Genomic DNA, 27326 nt, shown 5'->3' with positions numbered 1-27326 from the left:
TTTCATTATATCCCAAGAAAGTGGCATTGAACCACATTTTTCGTACAGACTAATGTTTGAAATAATTTTAGTCAGCCGGGTACCCAGAACATTCCGTAGGCACCACTGTCATCTTTGTAGCTTCTAATATTCTAAACTTGGTTTGCAAACTTACCTTCCGATTCTTCCAAACTGTTTTTAACTGTGAAAAAAACCCTAAGCCTTGGCTATTCTACTTTTCACATCTTCACTGCTCTATCCGTTTTTACTAATAATGCTACCAAGGTAAGTGAAGCTGCCCACCTGATAAATCTTTTCTTTACCCAGTGTCATCTTTCTATCTTCACTTATTACTAGCCTTAGTGACTTAGTCTTCTTATCATTAGTTTTCAAACCTATTCTAGTACCGCGAGCTCGTGAAACCTTTAAAAGTTCATTCTTCTTGCTTACGCTGTCATCTAGAATGCTTAAATCATCAACATAATATACGTCCGGGAGAGTTCTCCCTCCACATTTGATTCTGTGGTCATCTATTGCCTTTCCTGTGCTCTTTAAGACAAATTCCATCAAAATGATCCATAGAAAGGGGGATAGAACACAACTCTGCTTAACTCTTAATTAAATACAAAACCAGCTACTAACCACATTTCCTACCTTAACCACACCAGTAATATTCTCATGCATAGCACTAATCACTTTAATGTATTTTTCTGGTATACCATACAAGAATAAGACATTTGCTAGAGCTCTTATATCGACAGAATCAAAGGCTTGCTCATATTTATAAAACTAAGAACCAAAGGTGTTTGACAACTTAGGCACTTCTCAATTATTAACCTAAGAGTGAAAATTTGGTCGACACATCCTCTACCTTTCCTAAAACCATGCTGTTCTCCTCTTAAAACTTTGTCTACAGCATATCTCAGTCTAAAAAGTATCATATTACTAAGTAATTTGCAACATGCAGCGATCTACTGCAAATAAACTTACCTCCGTACAGCTATGTGGTACTCCAAGTGGAAGTATGTTGTTTATACGCTGAACTTCCATTGTAAATGCTTCCAAATATCGTAATTTAGCTAAGTCACCCATCTGAACATCGTTATTTCTACCGACAACACTGTCAAGCTCTTCTTGAATCCTTTCCTTAAATTACATAAACAGTTTAGTGAAATGTATATGTTAATAATTTTGCCTAGAGAAACTCCACTTGAAAAGTTTGTACTTTTTTGAGAATGGAAGAAAGGTAAGGTTGTGCTAGAAAACTTTAATTAAATTTTGAGAAAGCTTTTACACTATAACTTAATTTAAGAAGTGGCATAATTTTTGAACTTGCTACAACTGAGGACTTAACTAATTCTTTCCCAAATTTTCTCCAATCAAATGTAAAAAACAAAATATCAATTGAAAGGAATAAAAAGTTAAAATCAACAAAAGTTGCCCTAAATGTGAGAGAGCCTGCAAAAGCCACGACTCTTTTTACTCTTCTGACTGAAGTTTTAACCTGAACTTCAACAAAAACAATCGGTATTTCCTTTTGTTTTATTGTGGCAATACTTCAAAAATGAATGTGATCATTTGCTATAACATATCGGGTTAAATACTTGGATATACCAAACCTGAAATAGATTTTACATGAAATGGCCTTTGATTGAGGCGCAAGTTGTAATTTTGTGAAAAGAAGGGTTGGAAGGGATAACTAGGATAGTTGGGTAATGACCTATTAATTGATTAAGGATTAAGGGATTTATAATATTTTTGCCTTATTAGGCAAACGTTGCCTCACAACATCATGGCAGCGAGAAGAAATTCACCTTTTGCAATTTTTCCGGCTTTAAACATGCATTTCTAAAGGGTCAATTTAGAAAATTGACTAAACATAGATGGCGTTGCTTTGAATAATACTTTTAGCAAAGACTGAAGAAATTTAAGCGCCTTGAAGCTAAGTTTGCGTTATCAAACGGCTCATGGTAGCAAATTGTAAGTAAGGAGCGACTCGGCAGGCGACTAAAACAAAAGTTTTAAGGAGCTTTTTAGTTAAAGAAGTTTAAAAAAGTTTTAAGGAGCGACTAAAAAAAAGTTTTATGAATGTCATTCAGTGTCTAGAGTGCCAAAAAGTATAAGTGGGTCATCTTTTAATCTGTTATTATTTCTCTGACGGATCTTGATCGTAAACGAAGGCCTTAGCCCTTTCCGTCCACAATGTGAAAATAAATAAATAGTTATAAATATAATCTATCAAGTTTTTACTCAATATATTTGCGCAATAAGAGGGCAACTGAGCCCATTCTAGACACTTAGTCCGGAGACACTGTTCTAATTAGAGGGAGAGCAAGGAATGAATTACCCTTTCAGTAAACCGATAAAAGAACAGAAGGACACCATCCTCATAAAAAATTGAAAAATTTGCCGGTAATAATCTATTTTTGAGCATTCAGCCTCCCCTTCCTCCTCTTGCATAATAAAAATAACCAAGCAAAATCCCTTTAAAATCTGGCGTTCAACATTACTTTAAACCTAGGGTACATAAATGAATTTGTCTCAAATAAATCAGCTAATCCAAACAAGACATTCAAATTAGCATGTGGAATACTGTTCATTTTATGTGGTCTACGTATATATACGTATATACTCCCCAGCGGAATGCCCCGTGCCCTCAGAAACCGTAACTTTGATGCTGATGTATTTAAACGGAATGGAAATCGATAGTGTTTTTTGGGGGCTGAGCCGGCCGCGATTATTATTTTGTGCCAGAAGAAGGTTAGCAAAGACGCTTTACTGGGGTGCGATCTCACTAGTTACTAGAAAGTAACTAGTTTACGTTAAGGTTTATGATATAGTTACCCCTAATATAATATCCCTTGACTTACTGATTTGATCCGATCATTTCAAAGCGAAAGGTAAAAAAAAAATAGACACACATGTATCCTTCAGGGCAGTGATGGCGCCCAACTTTTAAAATACTGAGCAACCTTAGAGCGCTAAAACCACAGAGCTAGCTGATCAACAAAGTAATAAGTGTGTTACTGTTTCACACTGTTGTTTACTACCTTTAAATATACATTAGGAGCTTACCTAAACAAATCAACAAAAACATTTTAATCAGAAAACCATGATTCAATACGAGGGGCTAAAAACTTTTTCGTCATCAACATTTTTTTAGTATTACGCTCATACGGTTCAGCAGTCATTCAAATGCAGTTGTCCAAATGTTCGTCAGTCAGTCCTTGCACTTATCAAAATATCATACTCAAAATATCATATTTTTATCATAAAATGAAATCTGGTGGAGATATGTTTAGCTTAAGATTGCCTTCACTCGTAATCCAACCTCCACCAAAAAACTCCATCATCTCCACTGCAGAGTTGTCTTATTCAAAATGTTGCACGACATAGCAGAAAATTCTTCGGCATCAATCTCGACTCAAGATGATGTGACGAACAGTGCAACAATTGAAATGATTTGAAGTCTTGAAAGCGTTTATTGAGTTGAATTTTGCAGTTCTGAAAGAATTACAATATGTTCCTTATTGTTATGGGGAGGCTGTGAAGGTCCTTGTTTGCCAAGGGCCTGTTTCAAACAAAGTGTTTGTATTCATCCCGGGTAAGTTCTTTTCCCCACAGCTACACTTTTTTTTGTGAACGAGATAGCATCTGAAATAATTCTATCAACATCTCATCTAATAATTCTATCAACATCCAGCTCCAAATAAATCTGTCAAAACGTGGTAGATCTGCTGTTTAGTAAAAGTTCCAACATTCCCTCTCTTCTTTTCTAGCTCTATCATATATGCTTCAGCCATATTTCGGTATTCGTGTTTATCCGAATCAATTGATTGTAAAATTTCTTCGTAGTGAATGTGCGTCTTCTGCTTACCCTCTAGAATGAATTTCATTGTCTTTTTAAACTTAGGAAGAGCACTTTTTAAACTCGCCAGTACGCTAAACTTGAGAAGCTTTTTTTAGCGTACTGATCTCTGACTCCTCCTTTGATGCCATCAAATAAGCCATTGATACCCCGATATCAACCTGAATAAAATGATTTAAAATATCACAACTGTATGAACGCAAGTGTCATCAGATCCAGCTATCAATCTTGTAAATTTTGATTTTGTATAACTGTCTACCTCAGGCACGTACGCAGGAAATTTTTTCGGGGGGGGGGCCGAAACCTTCGAAACAGCAGATATAAAGTAGCACTTTTTTTATTTAGTAATGCAAAAAGCACGTATATCGGAAAATACAGATTAACTTTAATCTGTAGTATTATAGTGGATGGGGGGAAGAAGACTGAAGCCTCAAAAGTTATGTTCATAGCGATTTAGAACCAGTGATTAATCTATTATATCCCACTGAAAGAGAAATTTTAGGGTTAACAGTGCAATATGCAATAAAGCACTGTACTGTAATAACAATTTTCCTAAGAAAACACTTAGGAGCATTAGGAAATTAAGAGATGATTAACACTTAGAGAAATTAAGTTACTGTTAAGTGTTGAGTAGTTATTGTTAAGTACATATTGTTAAGTTTTAAGAGAAATTAAGAGATACAAATCACGTCAAAAGTGACAGGCTTATACTATTATTCTTCCATAATTATTTGTAGCTCATTACATGAAACCTCTCCCCAATTGAAAGCGGTGAGGGGTGATGCTATTGCCGTCTGTTGTCGCCCAGCCCTAAGGAAATCTCGAGCTATAAAAGATTTCTTACTTGTTTATCTGGATATTTCGTCATATATAGCAATATCCATTTAATGGTTGTCATAGCTGTATCTGTTCCAGCTCCAAATAAATCTGCCAAAACGTGGTAGATCTGCTGTTTAGTAAAAGTTCCAACATTCCCTCTCTTCTTTTCTAGCTCTATCATATATGCTTCAGCCACATTTCGGTATTCGTGTTTATCCGAATCAATTGATTGTAAAATTTCTTCGTAGTGAATGTGCGTCTTCTGCTTACCCTCTAGAATGAATTTCATTGTCTTTTTAAACTTAGGAAGATGTCTGAAATATAAAGGTTTGGCTTAGCGTATTCTATATATCTGAAAATAAATATAAAATTCCGACTGAGATCTCTAGTCAGCCGTTCTTAATGCAAAAGGAAGAAACATGTGTAATATAATGAAACTCACAAAAGGGAATAAAAAGACAAACTTTAAAGAAAGCTAGAAGGCCACCTAATCAAATTGCAAAAAAATGACTTTGAGTCCCCTTTTGTAGTTTTGTGACCAGGTCGTATTTTTAATATTTTTATCTTTTATGTTCGTGTATAAACTAGCTTTGTACTTAGGTTTGTCTAAGTACATAACCTGCATCCTACTTCAGTTAAAAACTTTATACGAAAATATTTTCGGATATAAGAGATTTCTATTGATCTAAGTCCACAGGTTAGGTCCACAGGTAGTTAACTCCACAGGTTAGGTCCAAATTCCTTAGACTTGATGGCATTTTCCCACCGATTCTGCATTGATTTTCTCAAACTCTTATTTTTATTTAACTTTAACTCAAAAGTTGACCCACCGTTCTAATGTGCCCATCTCCCCATCAACATTACTTGTTATTTAAGCAAACTTTTTGTTTATTTACTTTTGCCTCGTGACGGTACAAATTTGGACGCAACTTCAAGTGCGTTCTGTGTTAAGCCTCACGGTAGCTACAATCATGTACATCATGTCCTTGAAAATTTGTTCATACAAGGTCTTTTATAAAGGTTGTGCTTTAGATTATTAGGCGTCCTACAGGTCATTTATGCGCCTTAAAATTTTCTATAGCGCTTGAGATCGTCTACCCCTCTAAACCATTAGAGCAATTCCAAACGTCAAAGCCAAAGCTGATCTCATTCAGATCATCATACCTAGATACGTTCCGATATCAGGATATAAAATATTGATGGGCGATTTCAACTGCGATGCTGCTCTTATGGAATTAGATGTAAGTTCCTCAAATAATCCAGCCTGTTTTTGCTATAGTAATTCCTGTTTTCGACTTAAATCTGCAATTTCAGTTTTGAACGTTTCCCACCTATGTTTGGCAAGTTAAAGTTGTGTTTTATTGCCGTACAATTTTAACAATTGTTTGCATATTATAATTTCTTATATCGACTCAACTTGTTTTTAGGTCCTATAAGCACTGTTATTTAGCTTATCTGGTAATAATCTCTTGATAAGTAGGATAGATAAGTAGGATAAATTCTAGAATATTTTGTATCCATGCAAAAATGTTGTAAGACCTCTTAGCAACATTGGCTTTAGTATTAATTTTTGCAAATTTGATCGACGGCTATTAAAACTAGAACCAGTTCTATTAACTAAGAGATATTACTTTCCGTTGGATGGAACACAGGAAATTATTACAGTTTGACAATAACTTATAATCTCTTGTCGAAATCAGGAGCCTACTAGTTGCATATGTGTAAAGAAATACACTCTTTCGAGGTCCGTTGTATATTGCCACACTGAAGACGTTGTATAAGGCCGCATTCGGAATTGAAGACCACTGATTGGCTGGCGGTGGCGGACACTTACCAACTATATAAGGAGAGGTAGAAGCTGCTATAATCATCGGTGGCTAGGGAGCTTTAAAAGCATAATCATTTCACACTATTTTACAAAAATACAGTTTATCCACTATTTAATTTGCTGCATTATCAATTAGATTGTTGTGTATACTTAAAAGTACTTGTGTCTCTTTATTTAGTAATCTACTCCTACATTTCTGTTTTAGCGGGTAATAAATGTATTATCAATTATATTTCTATTGTTAAAAAAAAACCTCACTTAAATGCCCAATGTTAATGTAGAAGTACACAAAATAAATGAAATTAATTCACTATTTTATAATTTATCCATAATTTCATTAGTTTTTCATAATTGATGTCCCGGAAAATAAAATGCACAAAATTGGGCTGAAACAAGCAGCTTACCGCAAAAACGGTAAAAAATTCAAAGGTCCAGCTACGGCTACATGTTTGAATCCTTCATCCAAAAGATGTTGAAGGTAAACCCAAGTTTCATCTTCCATCTTATAGGTTACACCGAACACAAGTTCGTTGACAATGTTACCAATCGAGTGACGCAAATATGGCGTGATATTAACAGGTTGGCCTGTGTTATGTCGTAGATCCTAGAAATAAAGCATAATGAAGCAACACACTGATTTGACAATTTCTTATTATTATCAATTAATTGGTGGTAACAAGTAAGCCGCAAGTAAGGAGTGACTCGTAACAATAGAAACCGTAACTGTAAAAATAGGAGTTTGGACAAAAACAGATACATCAAACGAATAGACTTCTTATTTGATTATATATAGAAAAAAAAATCAACCGAAGCAACAATAAAACTTAAACAAACGGAAATTAAATCGTTTATTAATTGGGTGCCCTCTACTCAATCCCTCGTTCTTCACGCAAAAGTTTTTTTTTAGTACTTTAACCAGCTTTTTATTCAAATTAGAATCGGGACAAAAGTCAAATTTTAGCGTAAAGAGCGAGTTATTGAGGAGGGAGAGATCCCCCCTAATACACGGAATAATTTCTGTTCTTTTTAAGTCTTAATGTTGTTCCTTAAATTCAGTTGAAAAAAACTTATTCTTTTTATTTAATATGTGATCGTTTTTCAAATAATACCTGGAATTGAAGCATCCCTCCATGAAGAATTTCTTCCAACACACAAATATTCTAAAAGTAGAGCTCTCCTAATTTAAAACACCCGCCATCCCCGTACCTGGAAAATACCCCTCCTGGAAAATACACCCCGGATAAATCCATCCTCGCTGAAAATCCTCTAGGAAAATTTCTCGTGGCCGATTCCACCTGAAAAATTTGTCTTAGCATTCTTTCATTTAAGTAAACCACAATTTCCAACGGTTTCTCAAATCATGTCGGAGATCCCCCCTATGTGGAAAATTCTTTCCGGATATACCCTATCCCCAGTGTCTTGTTATATGTCAAATTCAATCAATCAATCAATTTATTTAAAGAAAACAGAGAAAAATTACAAAACTTAAGACCCCAGAAAAGCTCTTTGGCAGGTGAAAGTGGGAGGCCAAAAATTGCATTAAATAATATCACCAGAATCAAACAGAAGGACAATAAATAAAAAGAGGGGAAGGAGAAAAAATAAAGCAAAGAAAAAACAACAACAAAACAACACTAACGGGATTATATCAAAAATAATATTACAGTAGCAGATACAGTTGCAAAACAATAAAAAAGAAAGATTGAAAAAACCTACAGTAGCAAAACAAAGTAGCCAATCGAAATCACTGGATTAAGCAAATTGAAAAAGAAAGAGAGGGGCGAAAGAGAAGGGAGGAGAGAATTGAACCTCTTGGTATAGCAGGTGCTCATTTAGCTCTTTTTTAAATTGTCCAAAGACTTACATAGACGTATTTTAATAGGTAGGGGATTCCATATGGAGGCAAAACATAAAACTGGATTAAAACATGATTTTATGGATTACTTTTGTGAGCGAAAATATCCATATTATTTCTGAAAGAAAAAGAAACACAAGATTTCTTTCGAAGTTCACAATTTAAAAGATACAATTGATGGAAGAATTTAGGGAGAAGCCCATGAAGATACTTAAAAATGAAACAAGACGAAAGAAAGATATATGTGGATTGACCATCTAATAAATTCATACTAAGCTGCCCTGTCTCATCAGATACTAATTTAATTGCTCAGACTCAGAAATTAATTTATTTGACAGCTTTTTCTTTTCAAATTAGGGTCAAGAACTATGTTTACAATTTGATAAGTGTTTCTTGTATTCTTACTGAATTACGGGGAATATCTGAGAGTAATAGATAGACTCAGCTTTACGAATTGAGCAGTTCAATAAATTTCTATATTTCTTAAACTTTTCAGGATAATGATGAGAGTTAGAGGATTTAAACGCCTTCCACAAATAAGTCTTTCTTTTTGTACTTTTAAAAACAGCTAAAGTCATCCAAGGGGCACGAGGTACTGAACTCTTGGAGCTTTTAGAACTTGACGTTGCACAGAAACTATCAACAAAGGATTCTTTGACCAAATCATAAAATTAATTGACAATACTATCAACAGACTGATTTGAATCGGTGAGAAACCCCTAGGAGGTATCAGACAATCAAAATTTAAACTGTTCAAGTTGATCCTGTTGATAATTACATAAAAAAAAACTAGTTTTTTTAACTGAAAGTAAGGAGCGACATTAAAACTTAAAACGAACAGAAATTACTCCGTATATGAAATGGGTTGTCCCCTCCGCAATCCCTTGCTCTTTACGCTAAAGTTTTTAATTGTTTTAAAAAGCAGAATTGCGGCAAAGAGTCAAACTTTAGCGTAAAGAGCAAGGGATTGCGGAAGGGACAACCCGTTTCATATACGGAGTAATTTCTGTTCGTTTTAAGTTTTAATGTCGCTCCTTACTTTCAGTTAAAAAAAAACTAGTTTTTTTTGTGTAATTCCTGAACGTTTTTGAATTAATGCATGTTTGATTTTCGCTCTCCACACATAAAATATTAAAATGAAATTTGCATATTAATTCCTTTTTTGGCTAAATGGCTTTCTCTTAGTTTTGATCAGACGATTTTGAGAAATAAGGGGTAGGGAAAGCCTAGTTGCCCTGCAATTTTTCAGTTACATAAAAAGGCAACTATAAATTTAATTTTTGACGAATGTTTTTATTAGTAAAAAATATATGTAACTTAAGAATTAGCTTACGTAACAAACTTTTATATTCTTAAATTTTTATTATTTATATGAGGGGGTTTGTACCCTCGTTAATACCTCGTTCTTTGCACTAAATCGTAAGTTTTGTCCCAACTCTTTAAGAATGATCCCTGAATCCAAAATGCCGTAGAATAAATAGTTGAAATTACTAAAAATACTATAGCATAAAGAGCGAGGTATTTATCTCCGCCTAAATACCTCGCTCTTTATGCTAAAGTATTTTTAGAACCCCTCATATGCGTAATAATCTCTGTTCGTTTTAAGTTTCAATGCTACTCCTTATTTTCAATTGAAAAAACTTTTCCATGTTTATTTTTTCATTGTTTTTTTATAGTAATTTTAGAAAATCCTGCGCCCTTTTCATTGAATTTTTGTTCCCCCATTATGTATTTCTCCAAAGAAAGATCCTCCCACATAGCTCCCTCCCCTCAACCCCACCCCCAAAACCAAAAAAATCCCCTGAAAAAGCTGTACACTTTCCAGTAACCATTATTATACGTAAACACTGGCCAAAGTTTGCAACTTGCAGCCCCTCCCCCAGGGACTGTGGGGGAGTAAGTCATTCCCAAAGACATAGTTATTATGGTTTTTGACTATGCGGAACAAAATGGCTATCTCAAAATTTTGATCCGTTGACTTTGGAGAAAAATGAGCGTGGGAGGGGGCCTAGCTGCCCTCCAATTTTTTTGGTCACTTAAAAAGGGCACTAGAATTTTCATTTCCGTTAGAATGAGCCCTCTTGTGACATTCTAGGACCACTTGGTCGATACGATGACCCCTGGGAAAAAAAATAAAAAAAAAATAAATAAAATAAACACGCACCCGTGATTTGTCTTCTGGCGAAAAACACGAAATTCCACATTTTTGTAGATAGGAGCTTGAAACTTCTACAATAGGGTTCTCTGATACGGGGTGGTTTTAGGGGTTTTTTAGGGTTGTTTCCCCCTATTTTTTAAAATAAGGCAAATTTCCTCAGGCTCGTAACTTTTGATGGGTAAGACTAAACTTAATTAAAGTTATATATTTAAAATCAGCATTAAAATGCGATTCTTTTGATGTGGCTTGATATCAAAACCCCATTTTCTAGAGTGTTGGTTGCTATTGAGCCGGGTCGCTCCTTACTACAGTTCGTTACCACGAACTGTTTGACAAAGCTCGATTTATACATTAAAGTGGAAAAATACTGTCTTTTAATGTGGGAGACGTGTCAGTAACTTTAGTAGGAATAAGTGATACAAGGAAACATATTAAAGGATAAAGCAAAGGATAACAAGTTGCAGATGAGGTTTTTAACAGGTTAATATTGAAGTCTCTCAAACGATAAGTTCTTAATTACTTCTGCATGTCTCAGACATAATGTCATCCTCTCTTATTTTTTACGGAAAAAAGAGAATAACTGATTTTTGAACCGTCAACTTCTCGATCTGCGGGTGAACGCAAGACCACCGTGCTTATAACTACACATCAAATTACAAATACTGCACGTGAACAAAATTTAAAAATTCCACAGCTTACAGCTTTTTCCTGCAAGGGGTCATGTTATCCCCAAAGGCATAGTTATTGGACCTTTCAACTATAATGAAAAAAAAACGGCAATCTCAAATTTTCATCGGACGACTTTGGGGCAAGAGGGCAGGGGGAGAAGATCTAGACTCTCTCAAATCATTTCGGTCTCTTAAAACGAGCACTAGAGCTTTAAATTCCTCTTCGAATGAACCCTCTGCAGAGGTTCTAAGGCTATTGGTTCCATAAGATAACCGCCGGGGAGAAAAAGCATCCGTGATCTTTCTTATGACAAAAATCACAAAATTCCACTTTTTGTAGATAGAAGCTTGAAACTTCTACAGTAGGGTTCTCTGAGAGATTTTTGGAACATAATCATATTAATACAATCCAATAATTCCCAGGTACAGCCTACGGGGAATTCATATATCCACCAGACCACCAGCACAATGTAATAAATAAAGGAAATCACATGGGTTCTAGGTCACCACTAATCAAAGTGTATTAACACGATTAAGTCAGAAATTTTTCCACTCTCAAAAGTTTGCATTTGAGTGAGTGATGCAAAGAATCAGGTTTTGGCATACGCGACGATGCCAGAGGTCAAGAGGGATCGGCTAAACTAGACTCTTAACTTCCAACGGTGAAAACAACTAAGTATCTCAATTAAATCACGACTTGTCCCTCGGAATATCCTCAATTCATCCATGGTACGCTGAAGCTTATGGTGTGATCCTTGAGATTAAGATTTCTTGACTTTTAAGGGTGTTTCCCCTTTTTCGAAAATAATGCAAATTTTCCTATCACCTCTAAATTTTTGTATCTTTTGATGGGTGGCACTACCAAAAAACAGTTTTTTACATCTTAGGCCACTATTGAGCCGCGTCGCTCCTTACTTCGATAAGATTATAGTTCAAAGTAAAAAAAAACTTACCTAATTATCAAAGAATGGGAAAATAGCCACCAAAAGAATAATGATCTTGAGTAGAATTATGCCATCAAAAATACCATATAGGAAAACCTAGTTACAGAGGTTCTAAGCCCTAAGATACAAAACGGTGAAATGTTATATTTTTCCTGAAAAGTATGAGCACGGATGCATCATTATTCATCGATCTGTTCAGCCTAGAATATGAGGATAAGACTAACTAAGACAGAAGTTGAAAGTTCTATTGCTCTTTTTCAAGTTCCAAATGATATTGAGCCGATATTGAGCCACAACAAAGTAGCATTTTCTTCCATTTTGTGGCATTAAACAACTACTTCGGCCAAAAAAGGACCAATAACCGTCAAGTGTGACTGCCAATCGATTTATAATTATAAAGAAAATCATATAATGAGTTTACCGGTTTCAGAGCCCATAATGCCGTTTGATGGCGTATTCGTTTGTGAAGATGCATGTAGTCTATACAAAATACAAGGTTAGTATAGGCAATAATTTTAACTCTTTATTTAACTGGGAGGATCCATTTTGCGGCATTAAACAACTACTTAAGCCAAAAAGGACTAATATCCTATCAAGTGTGACTGCCAGTCGATTTATAATTATAAAAAAAATCATATAATGAGTTCACCGGTTTCAGAGCCCATAATGCCATGTGATGGCGCATTCGTTTGTAAAGATGAATGTATTCTATACAAAATAAAAGGTTAGTATAGGCAATTATTTTAACTCTTTATTTAACTGGGAGGTTCCATCTTGCGACCTTAAACAACTACTTAAGCCAAAAAGGACTAACATCCTATCAAGTGTGACTGCCAGTCGATTTATAATTAAAAAAAATATATATATATATATCATGAGTTTACCAGTTTCAGAGCCCATAATACCGTGTGATGGCGCATTTGTTCGTAAAGATCCATGTTGTCCATACGAAATAAAAGGTTAGTAGTAGTAGTAGAACAATTTTATTAGAAATAGACATCTCTTAATCAATAGCACAGCATAAGCGAAGCTTGCGAGGCTGTGCTAAATTCAAAGAAAATAAAGACACAATATGGAGAATAAGAAAATATGGAGAATGAGACCATGTAGCGAAATAAAAAAAAACAAGACAACAAAATAACGAACAAAAAATACATAAATATTACAAATGAATAGCCTATGGAAAATTTATTTTAGTTAGTCTGTTTCAAAAGTATACCTACCAAGCAACTCCACACGTAAATCAGACTTAAACTGGCCAAGGCTACCTATTTCTTTAATATCCTCAGTTTATTCCAAAGTTTTGAAGCTCTGTAAATAAGTGCAAAAGAAGACCTAATTGAAACTAATCGAGGAACCTCAGTATTACCTCGTATCCGAGTAATGTGGTTTTGAACATCAGACCTCTCACAAAATATTCCTGTAAAACAATCAGGTTACACTCTTCTTTAGGGTTTCCATGTTCACATTTATAGATTGGACCATTTCCAAAATTTTAATGATATTCTCTGCATTCGTTTTCTGGCAGTCCGCATTGACACTCGTATCCGAATTACTAGTAGAATTCATAACCGGATCCGATAACTCAGCTTCTGTCCGGTTGCGTCTGGATCTGGCTTTCTTTCCCATTCTGACTTTATCAAATTAATATAAATCACCTACCTTTGCAAGAACTTATTTTTTACCCACGCTAGTTTACAGCGTGCAATTTGCATAAACCGTTAAAAGGGCACGGGTAACACCCACATCTGGATTCCTCAGGAACTAGCTCAAATGCAGAACTCACTCCTTTGTATCCAAGATTATATTGTAACAATTGATTTAAGCAATTATTACGATATTATTCACATAAGTCTACAACATGGCATAGCAACCATTTTATCCGGGCAGAAGCAGTCAAACAAGTTTATCCATTGACTGCTAAATGATAACTGAAACGGTTAACATATTATTTTAACTCTTTATTTAACCGGGAGGTTTCTTTTAATGGTTCATAAAATCAGACAAAATCAGACTGCGCATCAGCTAATATAGAGGATAAGTAGACCTTTGAGTGGGTGGGTCTACCTCACCCACTCTAAGATACCTCTAATATCATTATTTAAATATTTTGTAACATATAAGATTAAATTCCTTTTTCTTAAATGGAAAAAAGAGAGAGAGGCTTCATGAGTACCCCTAGGATATTTCTTATGGGAAGAGGGGGCAAGTTCAGACAAAAGCTCTCTATTTACAAGAATTTAAATGCAAATATTTATCCTTTTCCTATTTTTCTACATTTTTTAAATTCCTCTTGCTTCCCATGGGAGATGAGGCAGAAGGCGTCCATGGGAGGAATCTCATTAAAAGTAATCTGTTCAAAAAAGCTCTTGAAGACCACTGAAATGATACTTCAAACGAAATCCCAGTGTTTCAAATCTACTTCTTCCTAGAAAAATATTTGAAGGGGTGTTGTCCAGGGACGATGATTATCATTATTCTAAGCTGAACGTAGAAACAGAAATTGAAGAAGGGAGTTGAAGAAGGGCCCTCTTGCATTTAAAACTGCCCTTGATCCAACATTTTGTAGCAACAAGTAAAAAGTGACTCTTGAACCCGTAATTGTAGAAAATAAAGATTTTATTACAATATATGACGCAAGAAAACCTATTCTTTAAGCTGATTATGAATGTACAAAATTTGTAAGTTTTAATCGTATGCTATTCGCAAATGAAAATTCCAAAAAAAAAAATTCTAATTGCTCAAGAGATCATAAAAACTTAAGGGCGTAAACTAGTTTCACAATTTACAATTATATTTAAAAGGCTATAGGACCAAAATACATCTCAAGGACGGCTAAGCAAAACTACATCCAACAGATTTTGCAAAAATCTACAGATTTTCGCAAAAGATTTTCGCAAAAGGAAATTGGAATAATGCTAGATTTTACAGAAAGATTTAAATTTATAGAGAGATTTAAATTTTAGAAAGATTAAATTTTTTTTTACATTTACTAGATTAAACAGAAGGCTACATATATTCGCAAAGATCCAATTGCAGCGACTTTCACTAGCTTGAAATTCACGGGACTACGATTCATCTTTGAGTTATATATAATTTGACTTATGCATAGTTCGAGTTATAGAGGTCATTCTAAATAAAATTCGCTTTTAAAGGTAGCGAGTTAGCGAGGTGAGCCAAATGAAAATTCGAGTTATACAGGCACAAAATTGCTAAATTTGCTCCATACAGCCACTACAAAGACGATTCGCCAATACGTTAGCCAATGCACTAACTTTATTACCATATTGTAGACTTGACACATCGAGACTTGACTTTCAAATGTCATAATAAAGTTTGCTTATATAATAAAAGTATATATATATATATATATCTATATATATAAAAATAAGTTGTCTGTCTGTCTGTGGATCAGGTGATGTCATGTTTCTGTGTTGACTGACGTCATGAAATTAGTTGTCGTCATTTTTGCTTTGACGGTGACGTCATTAACAGTATTTAAGACATTTGTTCACGGAAAAATGTTTAATTGTAAAACGACTGAAGAACCTACAATGGCAACAGCCGAGGAAGCTGCTCAAAGAGTTTATGCCAAAAAACTTGCTGCTGATAGAGAAAGTAAGAAAAGAAAGCGTTCCGAGGAATCACAAGAACAGCAAGAAAACAGGCTTGCGGCTAAACAACGCAAAACCGCGCAGTTAGATGAAAATCCACCTGGACAGCGAGAGTCAAAACATATCAAAACTGAAAATGATAGCGATGATGATTGGGTTTGGGATTTTGACTTGGATAAGGTCATCAATGCCTACCAGATTTAAGTTAAAAAAACAAAGGTTCGTCGATATGTACTTCATAGTGACGCTGAAAAATAAAGAAGAAAAAGAAAACTGAAAAAAGGTAAAAAACTAAAAAAACTAAAAAGAAAAAACACTCAAAGAGAAATTACAGACTGGGACACAAATGACGACCAGTATATATACCACCCCAACAGCTAGTATATATATATATATATATATATATATATATATATATATATATATATATATATATATATATATATATATATACTAGCTGTTGGGGTGGCGCTTCGCGCCACCCCAACACCTAGTTGGTGGGGGCGCTTCGCCCCCCCCCCAAGCCCCCCCGCGCGCGTAAGTCGTTACGCGCCATATTAGTTACGCGCCATTGTAGTTGTGTCCCTATGTCCCACCTGTGAATATAGATAGATATATATATATATATATATATATATATATATATATATATATATATATATATATATATATATATATATGTTTTTAACTACGTAAAACTTGCGAATATACAACATTCTTTGCTGTCCCATTGTCTGTGCATATAAATAGATAGTCAGGTTTACCGACTCTTGAACATGCAACATATAATGGTCCATGGGAAAACAATCCGTATTCAGATCTATACCTCATGATTCTAATGATTGCCCTTGAGCTTTGTTGATGGTGATTGCTAATCGACGATTCCCTGTGTCGCCGTCGTCATTTATATATCCCCGTGTGCCCCCCGGTGTCCCGGTCGTCATTTATATTCCATGTGTTCCGGTCGTCATTTATGTCCCGGTGTCCTAGTCTGTGAATTCTCTTTGAGGGTCCGGGCGTCATTGATATTCCTTGTGTCCCGGTGTCCCGGTCGTCATTCGTGTCCCGGTGTCCCAGTCTGTATATACATTCGTTTTTGAATTGGTCTTTTTTTAGGTTTTAATTTTCTGCCTTTTTTTAGTTTTTTTTAGTTATACCTCATGATTCTAATGATTGCCCTTGAGCTTTGTTGATTGTGATTGCTAATCGAACATTCTCTGTGTCCCCATCGTCATTAATATATCCCCCTGTGCCCCCCGGCGTCCGGTTGTAGTTGTGTCCCTGTGTCCCGGTCGTCATTTATATCCCCTGTGTCCCGGTCGTCATTTGTATTCCGGTGTCCCAGTCTGTATATACATTCGTTTTTGAAATGGTAAATGATGAAATAAATTTTTGTATTTTTCCCCTTTTTTTCTTTTTAGTTTTTTTTTTGGTTTTTACATTTTTTTAGTTTTTTTTTCTTTTTTCTTTTTAGTTTTTTTGGTTTTTACATTTTGTTAGTTTTTTTTTCTTTTTTCTTTTTTATTTTTTTTTTATTTTTATTTTTTTAGTTTTGTTTTTTTCCTTTATTTTTCTTTTTGTTTCCTTTTTTTAGTTTTTTTTTATTTTTTAGTTTTTTTAGTTTTTTAGCTTTTTTAGTTTTTTTATTGGTTTTTAGTTTGTTTTTTTCTTTTTAGTTTTTTTGTAGTTTTTACCTTTTTTTTTAGTTTTTTTTTTACTTATGTCCCTGGTCGTCATTTATACTCCCTGTGTCCCGGTCGTCATTTGTGATGGTTTGTTGACGGTGTTTTGTTGATGGTGATTGCTAATTGAACATTCCTTGTGTCCGGTCGCTTTCTCTTTGAGTGTCCCGGTCGTCATTTATATTCCCTACTAGCTGTTATATTCCAACACCTAGTTGGTGGGGCGCTTCGCGCCCCCCAAGCCCCCCCGCGCGCGTAAGTCGTTACGCGCCATATTAGTTACGCGCCATTGTAGTTGTGTCCCTGTGTCCCACCTGTGAATAGAGATAGATATAAATATATGTTTTTAACTACGTAAAACATGCGAATGTACAACATTCTTCGCTGTCCCATTGTCTGTGCATATAAATAGATTGTCAGGTTTACTGACTCTTGAACACGCAACATATAATTGTCCATGGGAAAAACAATCCGTATTCAGATCTATACCTCATTATTCTAATGATGTGTCCCTGTGTCCCGGTCGTCATTTATATTCCCTGTGTCCCGGTCGTCATTTGTGTCCCGGTGTCCCAGTTTGTAATTTCTCTTTGAGTGTCCCGGTCGTCATTTACATTCCCTGTGTCCCGGTGTCCCGGTCGTCATTTGTGTCCCGGTGTCCCGGTCTGTAATTTCTATTCGAACAATCCCTGTGTCCCGGTCGTCATTTATATATCCCGCCTGTGCCCCCGGCGTCCCCGTTGTAGTTGTGTCCCTGTGTCCCGGTCGTCATTTATATTCCCTGTGTCCCGGTCGTGATTTGTGTTCGGGTGTCCCAGTCTGTGATTTCTCTTTGAGGTTCCCGGTCGTCACTTATATTCCCTCTGTCTCGGTCGTCATTTGTGTCCCGGTCTGTAATTTCTCTTTGAGTGTTTTTTCTTTTTAGTTTTTTTTTAGTTTTTTACCTTTTTTCTTTTTTCAGTTTTCTTTTTCTTCTTTATTTTTCAGCGTCACTATGAAGTACATATCGACGAACCTTTGTTTTTTTAACTTAAATCTGGTAGGCATTGATGACCTTATCCAAGTCAAAATCCCAAACCCAATCATCATCGCTATCATTTTCAGTTTTGATATGTTTTGACTCTCGCTGTCCAGGTGGATTTTCATCTAACTGCGCGGTTTTGCGTTCTTTAGCCGCAAGCCTGTTTTCTTGCTGTTCTTGTGATTCCTCGGAACGCTTTCTTTTCTTACTTTCTCTATCAGCAGCAAGTTTTTTGGCATAAACTCTTTGAGCAGCTTCCTCGGCTGTTGCCATTGTAGGTTCTTCAGTCATTTTACAATTAAACATTTTTCCGTGAACAAATGTCTTAAATACCGTTAATGACGTCACCGTCAAAGCAAAAATGGCGACAAGTAATTTTATGACGTCAGTCAACACAGAAACATGACGTCACCTGATCCACAGACAGACAGACAACTTATTTTATATATATAGATGTGCCGGTGTCCTGGTCGTCATTTGTGTCCCAATGTAATTTCGTAATTTCGTCAGTCGAAAACATGACGTCAGTCGACACAGAAACATGACGTCACCTGACACACAGACAGACAGACAACTTATTTTTACATATATAGATATATATATATACTAGCTGTTGGGGTGGCGCTTCGCGCCACCCCAACACCTAGTTAATGGGGGCGCTTCGCGCCCCCCCCCAAGCCCTCCCGCGCGCGTAAGTCGTTACGCGCCATATTAGTTACTCGCCATTGTAGTTGTGTCCCTATGTCCCACCTGTGAATATAGATAGATATATATATATATATATATATATATATATATATATATATATATATATATATATATATATATATATATATATATATATATATATGTTTTTAACTACGTAAAACTTGCGAATATACAACATTCTTTGCTGTCCCATTGTCTGTGCATATAAATAGATTGTCAGGTTTACCGACTCTTGAACATGCAACATATAATGGTCCATGGGAAAACAATCCGTATTCAGATCTATACCTCATGATTCTAATGATTGCCCTTGAGCTTTGTTGATGGTGATTGCTAATCGACCATTCCCTGAGTCGCCATCGTCATTTATATATCCCCCTGTGCACCCCGGCGTCCCCTTTGTAGTTATGTCCCTGTGTCCCGGTCGTCATTTATATTCCCTGTGTCCCGGTCGTCATTTGTGTCCCGGTGTTCCAGTCTGTGATTTCTCTTTGAGTGTCCCGGGCGTCATTTATATTCCTTGTGTCCCGGTGTCCCGGTCGTCATTTATATCCCCCTGTGCTCCCCGGCGTCCCCATTGTAGTTGTGTCCCTGTGTCCCGGTCGTCATTTATATTCCCTGTGTCCCGGTCGTCATTTGTATCCCGGTGTCCCGGTCTGTATATACATTCGTTTTTTAGTTTTGTTTTTCTCCTTTATTTTTTTCCTTTTTTCTTTTTTTTCTTTTTTAGTTTATTTAGATTTTTAGATTTTTTAGTTTTTTTATTAGTTTTTAGTTTTTTTGTAGTTTTTACCATTTTTTTAGTTTTTTTAGTTTTTTTTTTTACTTATGTCCTGGTCGTCATTTATACTCCCTGTGTCCCGGTCGTCATTTGTGTCTCGGTGCTTTGTTGATTGCTAATTTATATTATATTTATATTTATATTTTTTATATTTATTAATATTTTTTTAGTTTTCTTTTTCTCTTATTTTTCAGTTTTTTCCTTTTTTTTAGTTTTTTCTTTTTTAGTTTTAGTTTTTTTTTGTTTTTTACCTTTTTTTAGTTTTTTAGTTTTTTTAGTTTTTTAGCTTTTTTAGTTTTTTTATTAGTTTTTAGTTTTTTTTTAGTTTTTGCCTTTTTTTAGTTTTTTCAGTTTTTTTTTAGTTTTTAGTTTTTTACCTTTTTTTTTACCTTTTTTTAGTTTTTTTTAGTTTTTTAGCTTTTTTAGTTTTTTTTTCTTTTTAGTTTTTTTTTGTAGTTTTTACCTTTTTTAGTTTTTTTTCTTCTTTTGTATTAGTGTGAAATAATTCAGACGTCATTTGCGGACAAACACGACGTCACTCGACAGACAGACAGACAGACATAACCCACAAACAACTTATTTTTATATATATTTATTCATATTTTTTTAGTTTTCTTTTTCTCTTTTATTTTTCAGTTTTTTCCTTTTTTTAGTTTTTTTCTTTTTTAGTTTTTAGTTTTTTTTAGTTTTTTACCTTTTTTTAGTTTTTTTTAGTTTTTTTAGTTTTTTAGCTTTTTTAGTTTTTTTATTAGTTTTTATTTTTTTGTAGTTTTTGCCTTTTTTTATTTTTTTCAGTTTTTTTTTTAGTTATTAGATTTTTACCTTTTTTTAATTTTTTTTAGTTTTTTAGCTTTTTTAGTTTTTTTTTTCTTTTTAGTTTTTTTTGTAGTTTTTACCTTTTTTAGTTTTTTTCTTCTTTTGTATTAGTGTGAAATAATTCAGACGTCATATGCGGACAAACATGACGTCACCTGATCCACAGATCCACAGATCCACACACAGACAACTTATTTTTATATATATAGATATATATATACGCTAAAGTTATTTACTGTTTTATAAAGTAAAATTGAGAGAAAGAGTCAAACTTTTGAGTAAACAGCGGGACGTTGAGGAAGGAACAGCCCCTTTCATACACTGAGTAATTTCTGTTCGTTTTAAGTTTTAATGTCACTCCTTACATTCAGTTTAAAAAAAGCTTGTCTTTTTTATAAAATTGTCATACAGGACGTCTGACTTTTCCACTCGTAATTATTGGGTCCATATGTACCTAACGTGCAATGAAATGCCGTGTCCGACATTCCTTGATACTGTTGTGTAGATTCCAAATTTCATATCTCGAATTTTGATGCTTCACGGGTCCGTGACGATAATTCCCAAAAACGAGAGGGTAAGAATTTGTTTTAATGAAAGTACTAAAAAAATTTATTCTCCAAATTGAGGGGAACTTTTTTTCAATGTAAATACTAAAAATATATTTTTCAAAATCTAGGGGGGGGGGGAATAAATCATGTATGGCAACCACCCTACAAATGTTGCCCCTGTAAAGGGCAGTATAATATGCAGTAATATGAACTGGTTTTTGGTTTGAGTACAAACAGAATTAACCTCGCATAATTTCATTAAAGTCGATTATTTTACTTCTGACGTCCTATCATTTTAATGCACCAAACTTGTAGAAGGAAGAATAAATTGTTTATTTCGCAAGCTGATTTGCCTTAAGGGTAAAACATGACGATCTCGTATGTAAATTCATGGCACTTGCAATACTCTTTCGTAAGCTTGGTAAGATTTTTTTTTATCTGCTCTTGGGACTGAGGCAGAAGAACGGTATTCCACGTGCCTTCTAAGCTTCAACAGTTCTCTCACTGCTAAGGCAACTACAGTCTAACCCACCGGCAGATCCCAGGGAGTCCTGGTCCTCCAAGATTTTTCTAGCATCCTCCTTCCCTGTTTTTTTTCTTTTTTCGTTCCTTTTAGAATAAATTTGTCAATTTGTTCAATTATTGGCACCTTTGCCACATTGAACCCCTTTAACATTTTGCTCATTGGCGCCCTTGTTACATTGCCCCCCCCCAAGATTTTTCTCTAGATCCGCCCCTGGTCTTACTTTTACTGCTTTTGTAGTTTTGACATTTGAAAGTTGAGATCCAGCCGGAAAAGTAGCTTTTAACTAAGGTTGATATATTTTATTCTAATTCTAATCAGTAATCCTTGATGGGCTAAAACTTATTATGTTTTGAGGAGTTGGTAACTTAATTGTTTTGGTGCTTATTAAAAAAAATGACAATTCTGTGCAGAACTAAGCCAAGCATGCAAAACTTGATTCTCAGTATCCTGAACAAAGTAATTCACCCGCTATAATTATTTGTCAAAAATGTAAAAATGCGAAAATGCTGTGGTTAAATGTGGAAGTAAGGTTCAGGTTAAATGTGAAATTTTCCTGATTTTTGAAAAACAGGGAAACGTCCCCAAAAAGTTAAGTGATGTTAATGAAAAGCACATGATCAGACTCAGCATATCAACGAGCCTTACTATGGAGGTTTTAACAAGTTCCTATCTAAAAATGTGTAGTTTTGCTTTTTGCCGTTATTACCAGAATTAACTTCATATTTTGATTAGTGTTTTTAGTCTTCAAATCTTATGATTTATCCTGTGGCAAATATCAGCTTTGCCTCTCACTCAGACTACCTTTCTTGGTTTTGTCTCCAATTTGCCAATGGCAACTTGATTTTAATTCAAAGATCAACGGACCATCACCTATTTTCAAATTAGGAAAATGGTTAACTGTGACATTTCGTCCTCTTTTAGGAACACAAAAATCGTATTTAAAAAACTCGACAGATCTCACTAATAAGTTCACAATTTTTTGTAACTGGGGACTTTAGAACGAAGAAATCGGATTCTAAAGCGACATCATCAATCTGAACTCACAATGTTCACAATGTTTAGTATCTGAGTGGTTTAGAACAATGAAATGAGACTCTAAACTGACGTCAACAACCTGATGTTACTATGTTCACAATATTTAGTGCAGTTCCACTCCTGTAAAGTTTCCCCTAGTATAAAAAGTCCGGCATAATAGTGTTCAAAAAGGGAGTAAAGCTTAAGGTCTACATTATTCCTCGTCTGAACAGAACAGCACACTAATCCGATTGATTTGCATTTTCACTATCTTCGGGACTGTTATTTCTAAACCTAGCTCAGTTGCTACTTTAGATCCCTTATCAAATGCTTATGAATTCGCTTTCACTCTCCTGATGCTTCATAAGATGCTTGATGCTTGACTGATAGCTGGATAAGAAGATCATTAGCATGACTTGCTGCTGACGCAAGATCCAAGCTCCTCTTCTGAAATAGCTGACTGAGAGGTAAAATCAGTACAGATGTTTCTAAGGGAGTAGCTGGTTACTATCGTTCGGAGAGTGTGACAGCAGTTGCTAAGGATTTTGCTTTTGCTGTGGTTGTGGATGTCCAGCTGCTGATGCTCTCAACAACTTCCATGATTTCTGAGAATTCTACCACGAGCTACTACTATTCTACACCAACTACTACTACAACTGCAAATGCTACTTTGACTGCAAGTAACATAGCACGTTTTGAAACACCGAAGCTTATTCCCTATCACTGGGCACTTGCATTCCATCATCTGACTTCTTTATTTAATTTTATTCAATTTAACAATAAGTCGAAGTAACCCAAAAATTACCTCTATACCAATGGTTCTCAACCTTTTTTTACCCATGGACCCCTTTTCTCTTCTTTTTGTCTTGGTGGACCCCTTCATAGCTGTTGGACATAAGAATAATTTTCTATTCTTCACTAATATAAATTTTAAGGTTTTAATTATCAAAGAAATAGTAAAAAGTAGATTAAGCTTTATTTTTAATGTAAACTAATTTAATACAAATAAAATATTCTGCTATAATAATAATAATAATAATTATTATTATTATTATTATTATTATTATTATTATTATTATTATTACTATTATTGTGATAATAACTACAATATTACAATGTTTCTTCCATGGGCAAGCAACACAAGCTCTTGGAGAGTAGAGCTCCTCAGGCAGTTTAATTCACTCCAGCATTATGTAAACTAAATAAAAAAGGAGTTGAAATTAAGTGTGTGATTAAAAAAAAAGGAAAAGGCATGTTTATTCAATGAAATCCCTGTGGTTGATTCTTCTCGATGAGTTTATTTATATTTGGTTCTATTGATGTTAATGATAGTCAAAGGTTACCCCTTTTCACAATGTCAAGTCTATTGCGATCTTTTGATAACGTTAGAGAAACACGACTAAATCCCGCTTCAACAAGATAAGATGTAAGAAAAGCAATAACGTAGTTTATGCCAGAGCACAGGGTACTTCGTAGCAACATCATTTGTTTTACTTGGCGATCTTTGAATTTTGCATGCATTATTTCATCACTTTGTATTTTGTTGAGGGGCTCTTGCAAAGATATGTCTATTTCGGCAACATTACCTTCGAAAGGAATTGTTTCCCAGATCGGTATTTCCATTCCGAGTAGGTCGCCAACCCGAGTTTGCATATCTTCATGTATATTTTCCAAATATTCACCATATAATGCAAGATCTTCATCCTGCAAATCGCTGTTAACACAGGCCAAACAAGGAAACTGTTCAAATGCACGACACCTGATATTATTCTTATACAGCTGTAGTTTCCTTAAAAAAGCAGCAATAGTACTTTTACTAGATATCAGATCAGAATTGTTTTCTTGGAGCTGTTTATTAAGTGATATAAAATTTTCAAATATATCTGATAAGTAAAACACATCACATTTATTTGCAAGCAGTTTTGCTCCAAGTTGTGGGTCAGCAAGAAAGGAAACAATAGAATCCCAAAGGGCAATGAAACGCTTAAGACAATTTCCCTTTGATAGCCATCTCACCTCTGTATGTAATACAAGCCGCCCAAATTTTTCTCAATTTTGCTTACAGAATTCACGAAAAAGGTGGTCTCGGAGAGAATTTGATATGGTAAATATCAAATAAAATCAAATAAATATCAAATAAATATCAAAATAAAAACTACTTTTATTACAACAGCAAGGACATCATGCAGAAATGCACTCATTTTCTTTGCAACTAAGTCTTGACGGTGTATCACGCAGTGAACACAATATAAAGTGAACAGTAAATTACAGTAGAAATTGAATTTTTTAAAATAAAGAGTGTTCTGGTCTGGTTTTCTTCATGGACCCACAAAATATCATTGTGGACCCCCAAGTTGTTGTGTTTTGCCTGTGGACCCCCGGAAATATTACATGGACCCCGGTTGAGAACCACTGCTCTATACCTTGGAATTCAGTACATAAGTTGTCATTTAATTTTCATTTTTTCTCCACAAGTCAAGGGAAATACTCTTTCTAGAGTTTAGTGTTACCCTTTACTTTCATAATAAAGGTGTAGACCAGGTTCCCGTAACTAAAGAGGGATTAGATATCAATTTCCTTGAACCTTTTTTCCTGCGTTGATTTGTATATTCGAAATTTTTTTAGTCCATTATTGTCGAAGCTAGAGATTTTGCATTTACATACCCAGTCCTATTTCAGCCGGTTGTAATTAAGAATAAGCGCGTTCAGTCCACGAGTCGGGTTCAGGTTCAGAAAATGAGCCTCTCTTCGAGAGTGATGAAATTCTGGCAGAAAATATTCAGGAATGTGTTTCCGTTGAAGCTTCTGAAGGAATTGAGCTTGAAAAAAAAACAAGCTCGAGTACTCACCCCGACGGAAGAACCGAGAAAAAAAGAAGATCTATGAAAGCTAAAGACTTTCAACTAATGAAAGAACGTGGATCCTCTTTCCTTCTCTAGTTATACAGACTGAAACTCCTTGCGTATTATCAAATCAAGCAAAGTACAATATGAACACTCTCCATAAGAAGTTGGGATATCATAGAGGGGCCTTGGTCCAGCATGAATTGAAAATATGGATTGAAAATACTTCCATTATTCCACCTTAAACAAAGGGCCATTTGATACCTTTCTGCTAAAATTCCTAGCTCGTTTTTGCAACATAATTATGTTGTTGTTTTTTTTTATAGAAGAGTCAGTTCGAGAGATTTTTATAAATAAAGAAAAAACGGGCAAAATAAGAAAAAGCCATAGAGATGAAATAATAATAATAAAGAAGTAGTCTCTAGAACAATATATTGAAAGATATAGATAAATAAGCATTTTTTTACCAGTAGTTTTATAGCAGGCGAGTTAAAGAATTGGCAGCCTTTTGAGGGTAATCACGGAGAAAAGTTGCTTATGTGAGTTCAGATTATCCCCTTCAAAAACAAAATGTTTTACACGAGGAATTAAGAAAACCCAAATAAAATACAAAATCTGTTTTGGAGTGATATATATCTGGAAAAAAAGAGAAAAATTAGCAGCACAAAAGTGTTTATGAAAAAGCTTTTTCATTACCATGACAAAGTCGTCAACACCGTTTATAATCACCTCCTCTATTAAATTTCGACCACTGGCAGTTTTGTACTTCCCCAGATTTCTCAGAACATGAGCAACAAATTTACGATGGTCTCGCCAAATTTGGCCCTCAGAGCAAATGAGTCCTGTAATTAGAAAACACATATTAAACATGTTGAGGAACTTAAAATCAGTGGATCTTAATCAATACAGTAGCATAGAATTAGTAAAGAATGACGTCTTCTCGATATGTTATTTTTTTTCTCAACATTTCGTTTACAAATGCTAAACCAATTTAAGTCCTGACTTAGTGCAGACGGGAGCTCCAGAGCACCAATAATTTCTGCAAAAAAAAGGGTTCAAGTCCTTGAACTCCTTTTATAACAATCATTTTTGCAATCATCCTTGAACGCTTTTTACAACAATCTTTTTTGCAAGTTTGGTACCCCAGGCCAAAGAGACCTTAAAGCAAACCAGTGCCAGATCAAAAGGGCCACAGTTATTGGATGGACCAAAATTCTTAAAGTCAGAGTTATTTTCTAATCGGCTTATGGGCCAATTGGTGTGAAACTTATGGGGCAAGTAAGTAAAGTTAATCGAACATCAGAATAGGGATTTACAGAGGCGTACGCCACTTTTCACACCTTTGCACAAAATAGGTCAATCTGCTTTGACATAATTGGAGCAAGAAACTTAAAGTAAAGAGACACAGATAAAAAAATTCTGGTATAAGCCACTTCCAAGCCCCATCTACGTTCTTGTCTAGATTACTCGGATGTACTTGAACTTTGATGGACAAACACTAACAGCCAAGACGTTCCGAAAAAATTTTTAGTCTCCGGTCTTAGGTTTGTTTTAATTCCCAAATTTTGCCAACTACGCTGTAGGTTGCCACCCTTTAACACGGCAGCTTCGCGGTCTCACATGTTTTCCTAAAGCTGTAACCTCATTGGCTTTT

The 27326-nt window shown here is 35.0% G+C and overlaps 1 protein-coding gene across 4 annotated transcripts in view; it reads right to left on the bottom strand.

Annotated features, from left to right (window-relative positions):
* Positions 1-27326, bottom strand: part of LOC136026003 (cytochrome P450 306a1-like) — a 68646-nt gene that overhangs the window by 16786 nt on the left and 24534 nt on the right. For all 4 annotated transcript variants that reach the window (XM_065702148.1, XM_065702147.1, XM_065702149.1 and 1 more), the window contains 4 exons: positions 26369-26514; positions 6899-7098; positions 4692-4980; positions 970-1125 (listed from right to left, as the gene is read on the bottom strand). In XM_065702148.1, coding sequence (XP_065558220.1) covers positions 970-1125; positions 4692-4980; positions 6899-7098; positions 26369-26514 — 791 coding nt within the window. The remainder of the gene's footprint in view (positions 1-969; positions 1126-4691; positions 4981-6898; positions 7099-26368; positions 26515-27326) is intronic.

Source organism: Artemia franciscana, chromosome 4, assembly GCF_032884065.1.
Source record: "Artemia franciscana chromosome 4, ASM3288406v1, whole genome shotgun sequence".
Classification (NCBI taxonomy): Eukaryota; Metazoa; Arthropoda; class Branchiopoda; order Anostraca; family Artemiidae; genus Artemia; species Artemia franciscana.
This window is presented reverse-complemented; position numbering and strand designations above follow the sequence as displayed.